The sequence below is a fragment of the Macaca mulatta genome, chromosome X, assembly GCF_049350105.2.
Source record: "Macaca mulatta isolate MMU2019108-1 chromosome X, T2T-MMU8v2.0, whole genome shotgun sequence".
In the NCBI taxonomy this organism is placed as follows: Eukaryota; Metazoa; Chordata; class Mammalia; order Primates; family Cercopithecidae; genus Macaca; species Macaca mulatta.
Window position 1 is genome coordinate 17345884 of NC_133426.1, and position 12147 is coordinate 17358030.

At 43.7% G+C, this 12147-nt stretch overlaps 1 protein-coding gene across 2 annotated transcripts in view; it reads left to right on the forward strand.

Moving 5' to 3' along the window:
* The window catches only part of NHS (NHS actin remodeling regulator), a 367021-nt gene that overhangs the window by 256947 nt on the left and 97927 nt on the right, over positions 1-12147 (forward strand). Inside the window, exon 1 of one of the 2 annotated variants that reach the window (XM_015127014.3) lies at positions 8294-8402. The exons of the other annotated variant lie outside the window; for it this stretch is intronic. Coding sequence (XP_014982500.2) covers positions 8369-8402 — 34 coding nt within the window. The 5' untranslated portion in view covers positions 8294-8368. Of the gene's footprint in view, positions 1-8293; positions 8403-12147 lie in introns of those variants that run through there. 2 annotated transcript variants of the gene reach the window in all.

Sequence of the window (12147 nt, forward strand, 5' to 3'; positions counted from 1 at the left end):
TGGAAAGCTTCTGGAATTTCCTTATCTGAGGTAGCCAAGCTAAATAAACTTAATTGGCATCCATCAGGAGCTCAGTGAGGGCTAGCACCATTCTGGTTGAAATGATTTCATGCTAAATGTCATGCCAAGACTGAAGTTTTCCTGGGCTCCTTGTTGAACCAGATACCCTAACTTTTCTGTTTCCAAGCCCACAGTGCAGAGTGTCAGAGGACCAATGACCACACAATACTACTGGCTAGGCACAAAATGCCTTTCAATTAATACAATCAAGTCAGAATCAGGAGTTACATAATTAATACAGCAACTGTGCACCATCTTGAATACATTTGGATTGGGGAAGCCAAGCTTTTCTTTAGCACTCACACTAAAGGTACCAGAGTCATTGAAAGATGAACAAAAGTTCAATCTGAGTGCTAGAACTATTAGGGACCTCAGTGATTATCTAATACTGTCTCTCTTTTCCTGAATGGTCTTGCTCCTAGGACCATTTTAATGTTCTTTCTCCTTTCTGTGTAAAATACAGTTAATACAGTTTTGTTTTTACTAGGATCCTCATGCAATCTTAGGTGAAGTGTTAGCTAGTTCTAGAACTATAGAAAACCCTATGGTTTCTCCTCCTCTCCCATGCCCAAATCCTCTTCTACCTGCTGGCTGATGCCTCTGGTTTTACCATTCCAGGTTGGTCCTCTCAGCAATAGGCTTAATTTCCATTAAAATGCAAAAAACCCTAGGACAGGCTTAAGCCACTATCAGGTGTTTTTCACTTTGTTGTGAAGGAAGGGTCAAAGTAATATGTGGTGGAATGAAAATTTTATTTCTGTAAGGCCAGAGGGTTGGAGAAAGGAAGAGGAAGTGCCAGCCGGGAGGGCAAAAGGTTCTAAACTGGGAACTTGGGGGCCCACATGGCAGCTCCACAGACTCTCACTCCTTCTCCCAAAATGTCTTTATTTGTATGTATTTGTCTTTGGACTCCCTGTGGTGATCAGGTACTTGATAATTGTTCTTGCTAAAACTGGAGCTCTGCCAAGTGGAAGGTTTCAATACCGAGAGGCAGCTCAAACCCAGGATGAGGGTCCCCAGCCTTGTTAGAAGGGTGTGTTAGTGCTTTTTTTTTTTATCCCAGTTTGTGGAAGCAGCAATGGGGATCTGTGCAAAGAGGGAAGGTTAGAGTGTTGTTTTCAACTTCATTTGATATAGGAACTCATTATCCAGGCTCAAGGGAGAGCATTGCATAAGGGAGTATATGTAGCCACTCATGCATGCATCTGCATGCTTACACCCATGGACTCACACTCATACACACACAACTCTGTCTACACGTGAATGTTCCTCCTGAAACTCGGCAAAGCAAGTGACAGATGTTTCCTGTGGGTAGCTGGGATTTCAATCCTGCTCTTGCTTATTGTTTGTTGTACTAGGATTGGAATGTGAGACGGTAGATTGGATGGGAGATGGTAAATCTGTGCTTTCTGAGGCAGGATAATGGGCTCCCTACCATTTATCATTGGGGTAACCCAGCATAGTGGTCAGGAGCCTAGGCTCTGCCATTTACCACTTCCAATGCCTTGGGCAAGTTGTTTAACCTTTCTACACCTCAGTTTCCTGATCTGTAAAATTGAGGTAATACTATTGTCTGCCTTGTAGAGTTGCTGTGAGAATTAACTGAAGTAGCACATACAAAGAACTTAAAACCATGCCTGACACATAGTAGGTGTTCAATAAATATTTACTGAATGAATAAACCATTAAGTTTATCATTATTGTATTATTACCATGAAGAAACTTCCATTGCATGTTGGCTTTAGATTTAGTGGAAACAGTGAGGAGAGAGTTAAGAATTGAGACTTCTGTTATTACAGTAGGGCCAGATTGTCCTGCAGGCTCATCTGCAGATATTTCTCAGTGTATGAAGGAAAAGGGAAAACAACAACTAAATGCCTGAAAACAAAACAAACAATGAAATCTGGGGTGAGGGGGAGAGGGAGATTGACATCTTGCAATTAAAGAACAGCTTTAATTTAAGAGACAGTTGAGTCAGGCCTGGATATTTCCTGTTTCTAGCTCCAGACTTTGGTTGGAAGTGTTGTGTTTCCTCCTGAGTTAAAATGAATCACAAAAGCAAAGCATACTGTTCTCTTTTTTGCAGCACTCCTCACTTCTTGCTTCCTTCTCTGCTTCTTGTCCTGGGTCTCTGCCCTGATATAGAAACCAAAATGGCAACACTTCCTTGATAAGAGCAGAGACTGAGTAGCGTGGGGCTCTACGGTGGTATGGAGTACTATGTAAACTCTTCTTGGTTGGTCTCCTGATGAAAAGCAACTGATGGACTCAGGAACTGGGTCCTGAGTGCTTTATCATTGAGGTTCCCCATTTCTTGACCATGTGGTGAGGATGGCTGCAACAGACACTGGCATCAGGTCTGGTGGATGGAGGCTGGAGCAGCTGAGGGGCAAGGCAGCTCCAGGCCACAGCCAGGCCTTTAATTTTCCACACATGTTCACATATGTACAGGAATCCAGCAGATGGGCTGCAAGCAAGCTTGGGCAGCAATCCACTGACAAGTAGCAGTAGCTCTGAATAAATCACATTGGCCTGGGCTACAAATTTAGCTCCAGGGAGTGGGGACTCAGGCAAACAAGAAGAAAAGGCATTCACCCAACTTTTTCCTGAAATGCCAGAGGAACAAAACAGGTCAGTGGCGAATACAAAATTAGCTTCTGGCCACCCTCCAAAGTGATCTGACCTATTTGGGACTCATCAAGAATAAGGCGAAGGAAGTTCAGTTGCCTGCATCTTGATTTGTCAAGGGAGAAGAGAGAGGGTAAAAATCGCCAGGTGGCCAGATTCCCTGAGTCACTGGTTATGGAGCATATGAGTGGATATGGCTGGAACTCATGAGAAGGGCTCTGGGAAATTGACTTTGGGCCAACTCCTAGCACAACTTAGCATGCAAATGATAACCCCGGTGGATGCATTGGCAATCTAGTGTGCCGGCTTGGTGGCCCTGGCCACTGAAAGGATTGTATCAAATTCTGAAACCCTTCCTGCAGTCTAAGGCCATACCACCCTGAATGCACCCAATCTCATCTGAAACATTTCCTGCAAGTTAAACTCATATCCAAGACTCTTCTGTAAAAGGGGACCTTGGGTCAAGCCAGCAAAGGGACATTAGAGCCCTAGCGGAGTGCAAAACTGACCACAACTCCTAGCAGGTTGGAGCTGGTAGTGGATGCTGTTAATGCCCTGCCTACATCTCCTTTACAAGCTAGTGCATCGGTCCTCCAGCTGCTGTGAGTGTTGGCTGCTAAATGCTATAGCTGCCCTCTTCCCCAGAGACCTCCAGGTGAGACCAGCTCTGTGGTGCATTTTGTGCCCCAGAGATCTCCTTGGGATCAGGCTGGAGCAAATATTCAGCTGAGACTATACTCCTGCTTAGTCCCTTCCCTTACCATATCCAGCTTCCTTCATGCCCCTTCTACTAAGAGCACTCCATATATTACTTGAACAATAGTGTCAGTCTTAACTTAGACTTTACTTCTAGATAACCCAGTCTTAGGCAGAGTTGGGAGGAGGGGCACTTATGAATAGTCTCAAACCTGACTGTACCTCAGAATCACCTGGGCAGCTTTAAAAATACAGATTCCCAGGCCCCACCTCCAGCAATTCTGATTCAGTGGGTCTGGAGTGAGGCCTGAGATTCTATAGTTTTCCTGAGTTCAGTGTTCGGTAATTTTAATGCAGCTAGTCCTTTGACCAATGAGAACCACTCATTCTAGCCCATTGTCTTTATTTCTTTTCTTAGATCTTCTAAGAAGCATTCATTGATCAAGTTCAGGAACAAATCACACAATCTGTCAATGACACTAAGAAGCAGAGATGTAAGTCAAAAGATCCACAGTCCTTGGCAAATCTCTTGGAGTCCAGCATATAATGTTGACTCTCAGAAATTTCTCAGCAAATTGCATCTTTAAATTTTTTTCATATGTGTCCTGAAATGTAAAGGTTTATTTGGTTGGGAAAAGGGAGAGACTTTTGAGACATCAGGTTACCATGGAGTTTTCCAAAAAGGGATATTTGACCAAGTTTAAAATATAATTAATACTTTCCATCCTCCATGCTCAGAGATGTTAACCTATTAATCCTCCTTTCACTAACAGACCTAAATCTTCATTATTGTTGGTTGTGTGGATGATTTAGTGATGAAATTCAAAGAGAAACATTTTGTTTTGTTATCAGAGACTCTATATTAGGAAGATTTATGAATAGGTTCTCATGAAAGACACAGTTCTAGGGATTTTTAAGCAAATGGACAATTAAATAACTGAATGAAGGTGGCTCAGACTAATGCAGAATAGGGGACTATTCTAGATTTTGTAATGATATTGATGATAATAGTGATAAGAACAGCAACAAAACATGATTGCTAAGATTCGTTTCAGTGCGTAGTATGTATAAGACCAAGCACTAATTACTTGATCTGTAGTATCTTATTTAATTCCCCCAGCAACTCCTTGAGGTAAATGTATCTATTGGGGATCAACAAAGGCTTTAAAAAGATGAAACTTTATTTCTCTCTTGTGTAAAAGAAGTTAAGGGCTTGTATGCAGACTCAGCAATAATGAGGTACCGAGGCTTCATCCAGCTCCTAGTTCCACTATCCCTAGATTGTGGCCCTCATCTTCACAGTCTAAGATAGCTGCTGGAGTGCCAGTTATCACATCATTGGCCTAAGCATCAGGATGAAAGAAGGAACATGCCCTTTGTCTTCTGGGGAGTCTTTCTAGAAATCCCATACCACAGCTGCTTTGACCACATTGAACAGGTAGCAATCCCTAACTAAAAGGGAGAACTGGATATGTAGAATTTTGGTTGTGTGGCAATGGGTGCAGTTTTTTAAATGAGATTTTATAAATTTGAAAGAGAAGGAGAACGTGGAAGGTTTACTAAGAAATTGGCAACTTATGCCACAGTAGGTAATATTCTTATCCCCATTTTGCAGATAAAGAAAATAAGGCACCAAGAGACTAAATGACTTGGTGAAGTTCACACACTTTATAAGTGGCAGTCACAGTAGGACCCAAGTCTCTATGATCATCCCTCTCCTGACTGCTATTTTATCCTGTCCATCTTTTTTTCCTATTTTGTAAAACAGTTTTTTTTTTTAGAGAAACATTTGTTCATTTCCTGCTTTCTTGGTGTGCCTTTTACCACCTTTGCATAGGTCCTAGCCATTCTTCAAAGTTCAGCTCTAACGCCCCAGAAAGCCTTCCCCTGCACCTACAACTGCTTTCTAGTAAATATTTATTGAGTACCTATTATGTGCCAGGTACTGTTCTAGGCACTTGGGCTTCATCAGTGATAAACAAACAAACAAACAAACAAACAAACCCCGGCTAGCTTAATAGTTGTGTGACCTTAGTCAAGTTCTCTGAGCCTCAGTTCTATATCTATAAAATGGAAATAATAAAAATTACTGTGCAGGGTTATTGTAAAGATTAAAGATGTTACTGTATATAAAGTGCAATTACTGGCATATCATTAGATTTTGAAAAATGATGCCTTTTACTATTTTTGTTGCTATTATTGTTGTACTATTGTACTGTATTATTATATTCCCCTAATGAGAAATGCTATTCCTTATTAGGCTGTAAACTCCTGGGCAGGAATAGTATCCAAATCATTCTGGTATCACTGAAATACTTGATCAAAGTCAGAGCTTATTAAATGTTTGCTGAGTGGATAAAAAGAGTTTTGATGTAGAGAGAACTTCCTGTTTACTTATGCTGTAGATTTAGGAAACGGGGATAAACAGCCTGAGACCCATAGGAAGGGTTTTTTTTGTTGTTGTTGTTTTTGGCAGGGGTGGTGGCGGGGGCAGGGGTTGCCCAATTTAAACTGTGAGTGTTGGTGGGTGGTGTCCTAAAGAAAAACAAGAATGAGTAATAATCTACTCCTCATCCTCTTCCGGAAGGCCTCAGAAAGAAAATATATCCTTTTCCTTTCAGTTTCTTTTTTTCACCTTCACTGATAAATTTCATGTTCCAGCAAGTCCTGCTGATCTCTTTTTGTGTTTTATTTCTGTCTCCTAATTCTCTTCTCCATCTCTGATCTTTGCTACCTGTGGGAATAGGGCTGCTGGCCTAGTGTTCACAGAAGAAAACTTCTGGAAATCAGGAGACGTTGTGCATCCAGGGTCCTAGACCTGTTACATTCTAGTCCTGCAGACAGCACCCCAGCAAGAGCTAACCAGTGCTTGCATCAAAAGTGCACATCAGGTTTGTTGAGCACCAAACTCCCTTTATTTTGCCATCTCAGCCCAGCTTTCCCCTCAGCCCTTCTGCAAAGGTGAAAGGCAAGTTCACAGGATGCAGGGCCTTCTTTCTTCCCTGACATCTGGTTTGATTCTGGGCAGCTAAATAGTGGCTTTGCCATGAACAACAAAAGCTAATTCACTGTGGTGGTTTTTAAACACCAAGTGCAAATATTTTTCCTTTTCAGCTTGGGGTCACTGGAAGGGAAAAAACAGGGCTGAGAGGGAGATTAACCTTTTAAAACCTATTATGACTTCCCAGAAAAAATAAAACAATGGCAGCATTTCCTTTCATTCGTGAGAGTCTTTTCATGAGTGATTGTTGTTTGAGGCAAGATTGGGGCCCTGAAGAAGATTTTTAAATACTAGCTTAGCTTGGTTTTCTACTCAAAAGGCCACCATGATTGCTTTTAAGAACCCACACAAATCTCTGTAAAGCCCAGGGCCACCCTCTTTGCTTTCTCTCTCTTCTGTCTTCATCTCTGGCTGACCTTCCCTCCTTCTCTCTAGCCCTTTGCTTTCTTCCCTCAATCAGGGGCCTGACTCTCTGCTAAAGGGAGGGGATCAGCGCAATTAGCAGGATTTTAGGCAACGGCCATGCCAGCCACTGATGCCACTGACAGATGCTTGGGAGGCTGAAGATTCTGTCTGGGTCATTTCTGTGAGGTTCCAGCCAGACTTTCTGTTGATTTGGGCTGTCTTAATGCATCCCAGAGCCTCAGTGCCATTCAGTTCCTCTTCGGAAATGAAGTCACCCGTTCTGGTTCTTACTGCACATGATTAAGGATCAGAAGTATCCAATACAGGGAGTCACAGCCATCAGCAGAAATCTGGCAAATGAGAAAAAAGCAAGTCCATCTGCCTCACTAGTAGTTCTTTTATTGTTCTCTCTGGACTGCAAAGCAAAAGCTCGTCTCCTACTCTTCATTAGTTTATCTTCTTTCCTTCTCTCTTCCCTTTCAGCTTCTGCACACAGATTCACTTGCTGGGCTCAGGTGGGAGGCAAATAATGTGCCACGAAAACATAAGGCTATTAGGGCAAAGACGTGGAAGTCCCTAAACTCTCCCTTTCTTGCCAAGAGGAAGATCTGAACGGGGTCCAGGATGGTTGCTGTTTGCGAAGTGGTTTGAGTATTCTTGCTATGCACTATTACTGCTGTTATCAGCATCACGAGAGTCTAACATGTTGATACAGGTGGTGTGTGTTGGTAGGGGGTGGGTGGGAAGGGATCAGAAATTGATTCATAACCTGCAAAGAGCAAACTCCAGTTGTATTGCCTCCACCCCCACCATTCTTGTCCTTTCGGTATGTGTGCAAATATTTGTAGACCTGTTGAATAGCGCGCCCTCACACCAACCTAAAATTTCACAGCCAAGTAAGCCAGCCCCAACCTGGTGAGAAGAATGGGTGGCAACCTGGGGCAGCGATGGAGTGATGGGATGGAATATATTCCTTCTCCTGATCAGGCAGTTGGTGTAGGGGTGGGCTGCTGTGGCTCCCTGGGTTTGGGTATTTGTCCAGCTTCCTGTCTCTGGCAGTGTGCTAATGGTTTCCATAACCACATGGCACTTGGCAGAGCTTCTTAAACTGGTGTGGCCCGAGACTCTGCATTCTAACAAGCTCCCATGTTGATGCCTATGCTCCTAATCCCCTGGCCAACTGCACTTGGAGTAGCAAGGCTGTAAAGAAGTCCCACTGGGACCTAAACTGCTCCAGGGATGAAAAAGAAAAGTGCTAAGCCCCTCCTCTGGAGACAGGGTGTGTCCAGGCTGCCATGGAGTCCTGATTTGCCATTCAAGTGAACCCTGGAGGGATTAGCAGCCAGCCTAGCACTTGGGTGAGACCATCTCCCCCTCCAGGGGGGAGCCCTAGAGGCAGCACAGAGGTTCTGTGAAAATCTGCCATCCTCCTTGCAGAAGGTTGCCCTCTCTCGCCCTCCATCCCCCCCTGCCCTGCTTGCTGACTTAAGCAGATCAGCTTTCAGCTCTCTGGCATTCAGAGACGTCTTTGCATAAAAGAAAAGGCCCTTCCTTAAGGAGCAGAGCGGGAATCCAAGCATGGCTCTGGCCTGCTGCATGCCCAAGAATGCAGGTATTTGGGGTTTGCAGCATTTCCTGGCAAGACAAAGGGGAGGGGGAGGCTAGGTCTAACGAAGAGGGGCTTGTGTGTAGCCACCTCCTATTCTAGGGGAGAGGAGAAGTATGCTTCCCAGTGAAACTGAGCCCTTTCACAGGAACAGCTGTGAGGAGGGGAATCTGCACTTGACCCTCACTCAAGGCTGACTTTGACATTTAGGGTCAGTGGCTCCTAAGCTTTGAGGACATTGCATTGCTCATACTCGCTCGCCAATGTTTTCACCTTTGCTCTCCTTTTGAGGCATCAAACTACCCAAGACAGAGAGGACAACCCTTTCTTCCTTCTCCTCTTCTGCTCTGACATTTGAACATCTTAAAGAAGGGCCAGAGGGTAGCTCAAGTGGAAATTCCAGGGCAGGATTCCAGCGCTCTAGCTCAGGACTGCTGGAAAGGGGCCCCATCCTGCATGGGCTCGCACCAGGCCCTATGCTGCTTTCTTCTCTTCCAGCACTGCCCCCTCCAGTCTTCTTGGAATTCCTCAGTATCTTACCCTCATCCTGAGATTACAGAGAAAGATTTATTTATCTCTCAGTGTCCCCAAAACAGCCCTGAACTGAGAGTCCCCAGACCAAATCCCCCAACCTCTAGTTTCTGTTACATCTTCAATGGCCTTACACAAATCTGTTAAACCACTGTGGGGCCTGTCTTGATTTCTTTAGTCCTCTAAGCCCTCCTTCACTATACTTCTTTATCATATAAGGCTGGCCATGCAACTGAACCCTATTTGAAAAGCATTGAACTTTTTACAGTATTCTTCCAGCACTGGGGTTATTAGTCCTTCAGTTGTAACTCAGGCTCCTTAATGTCAAGGACAGTGCCTTACTTTCATTTCTTGCTATGTGCTCTTAGGTTGTTCTGCAGGAGGTGGCTAGTGTGACAGTTGATGCTGGCCACTGTCCTTGCCTCAGCTAAACCCCTTCACTGCACATTTGCCTCCACTGCCTCTGCAGAGGCTGACACAGGGCCAAGCTTTAAGGGTCTCCTATTAGCCCAACTGCTACCAACACCGTGTACGCAGCCTTTCTTAATGAAGGGTTTGTTCTACCTGCTGTCTGAGAACACTCTCTCTGAGCTGCCTTTCCAGGCCATGATGATGGGAGGCACTATTGTGTGCAAGTTTGTTACTTAAGATCCCTCAGGAGAAGAAGGAAGCACACCTGTGAACCAGACAGCTTCCAGTGGGTGTCATGGAGCCTCTATCAGTTTGTTCAGGACATTGTGGTTTCTGAATTTTGTGGCAGAGAAGTTGTTCAAATACAAGTCCTTAATATCATATATATTTATGATAAATAACCATTATTTGAGAGGCAGGCCAATTATAACAATTAAACACCCCAGACCAATTAAATCAGAATATCTGGGAGTGGGTCCAGATAACAGTGCATGTTTTTAAAGCTCCCCAGGTGGATTCCAATGTGCAGCCAGGGTTGAGAATCACTGATTTAGGTAAGAAGTAAGAACTGCACTCCCACTCAAACCCCCAATTCCCCTCAGGGAACCAAGGAAGACAATTAAGGGCCTAAGTTCATACATTTTCATACAGATCAGTGGATTCAGGAGAGAACGTCCAACAGCCAGATAGTCTTTATTTATTAGGCCTGAAGAACTAAGTAATGGGAGAAAGTACCAAAGAAATAAGGCCCTGCCAGAAGTTTCAGTTTAGGCTCAATACAAAAGATGAAAAGGCCTTTAGAATAGCTTGACCCAGTTTTCCCTTAAGAGTTGAAGATCCAAGGCCTATGCGTGGCTGACAGACCAGGAAGGGACTGGGTGGGGCTGGTGGTGGTGACAGGGCTACTTGGCAGAGAGCTCAACTTTTTTGAAGCTGCTGGCGTGTCATGAGTTTGGCTATCTTTGGGCATTAGTCTCAGCAAGGTCATGGTACTCCTGCCAACTCTGGATGGCTCACAAGTGGGAAGACTAGGCCCTTAATCAAAGATGCCTTCAAGTAGGACTTGGCAGATATTGCATTCAGCACAATAAAAGCTGAGGGGAAAATGACTGCTTTTACCTTAACACAAATTTTATTACCACCAGGTTTCATTATAAAAATATTAGAGGTTTGGGTGTGTGTTTATTACATAAACAATGGAGTTACTCTGATCTTCACCAGCTTTCAAACTGGAATCTCAAAGGGAGTTCTATTTACTAGATTTAAAGCTGTGAAACAATTGTTTCTCATGACTGCCTTGTAAGCATAGGAATAATACAGGGAAAAGCAAACTCTCTGGTTTCTATCCTTCTCAACCCTTGCCAAATTTCCCCAGTCGGGAGGAAGGCACAGCCACGTGCTGGATGTTGTAGCTGATAGACTATATTTGGGCTAGGCTTACCAGGGATAGGATGGTCTTCAGGAAAAGTGGGCATGTGACTCAAATTTCAGGCTCCTGTTGCGTCTAGCTTAGAAGGGTATCCTGGAGGCTTGGGCAGGTGTGAGAATCACTTAAGCTGATCAGGCAAACTCTCAGAGACACAGACCCTTATGCCAACCCATAGTCAGTGGTCAGAGAGTACAACAGCTATTGTCATTATGTGTTCCCAGATCTCTGGGCATTTGTCTTTCCCAGAAGCAAAGCTTTCATGTCAGTATCAATGTCATCTTAGGTCCCTTAGTTCATTCCTGGGAACCTTGTATTCAGAGGGAGCAAGGCATAGGCTGCCATTGTCTCATGGCAAAGACCATTTTGTCAATTTTACTGATGTTCTGTATTTTAAAATTAATGTATCTGATTTTATACTCTTTACTTTAGATTTTTAATTATTAAAAATATTTCTTAAATTGAATGTTTCATTAAAAAATGTGGGAATTGAAAACTATAAATTTACCTCACAGTATAGCTTTGGTAATTTCCGTGGTTTTTCTATGTGGGCTTATTGTTGTTGGTTTCATCCTCTGAATAGTTAGTTTTGGGCAAGACAGCATGGTTTGAGAAAAATGGGTTTTGGTGTCTGCCAGATCTGGATGTGAATCTTTACTCTGCCCTTTATCAGTTGTGTGACTAAGTTATAGGATCACAACTTCCTTATTTCTAAAATGGAGATAATAATATCTGCCTGTTGTATTCTTTAACTAATGATGAAATGAAAGAATTCAGGCAAAGGACTTAGCATGGTGCACTCAGTAGATGCTCAATCCATGGTTGCTATGGATAATAATAGCAAAAGTAATACATCACTGGCATAGGCAAAAGCTTTGTGGCTGGGAAGTGCTCTCCATTTGCATGTCTTGGGCAGAGGGCCAGGACAGTGGGTATCCTTTCTGGATCAAACTGCTTATCCTAATGTCCTCCAGAGACACTGGCAGATGGGACATGAAATACCAACAGTGTGCCTAGGGGAGGGCATGCAGCCAAATGTTACACTGAATTGAGCACGCCAAGGCAATCCAGGAAAAAACTCAGCACAAAAACTCACCATTCAGAAATTCCCCTGAACTGTCTTGATCTCATTTTCTCTTGTGGGATGTTCCTTAATGAACTATTTGAGCTTCTTTACCCCAGATCTGGCTTCTTTCCTGGCTACCCAGCTGAGTTGCTTTCCCCTCTGTAGGATTTTGACTGCATGTTATAGCCAGAGCCTTGAGGGAAGTGAGCATTTGGGGAGCAAAACTTTATGGAGCAGCATTTCTGTGCTGGGCATTAGGCTTGGCTCTGAGTATCAAACATGACTAAGTCACAGTTCTGTTCTTGAGGACTTCCAAG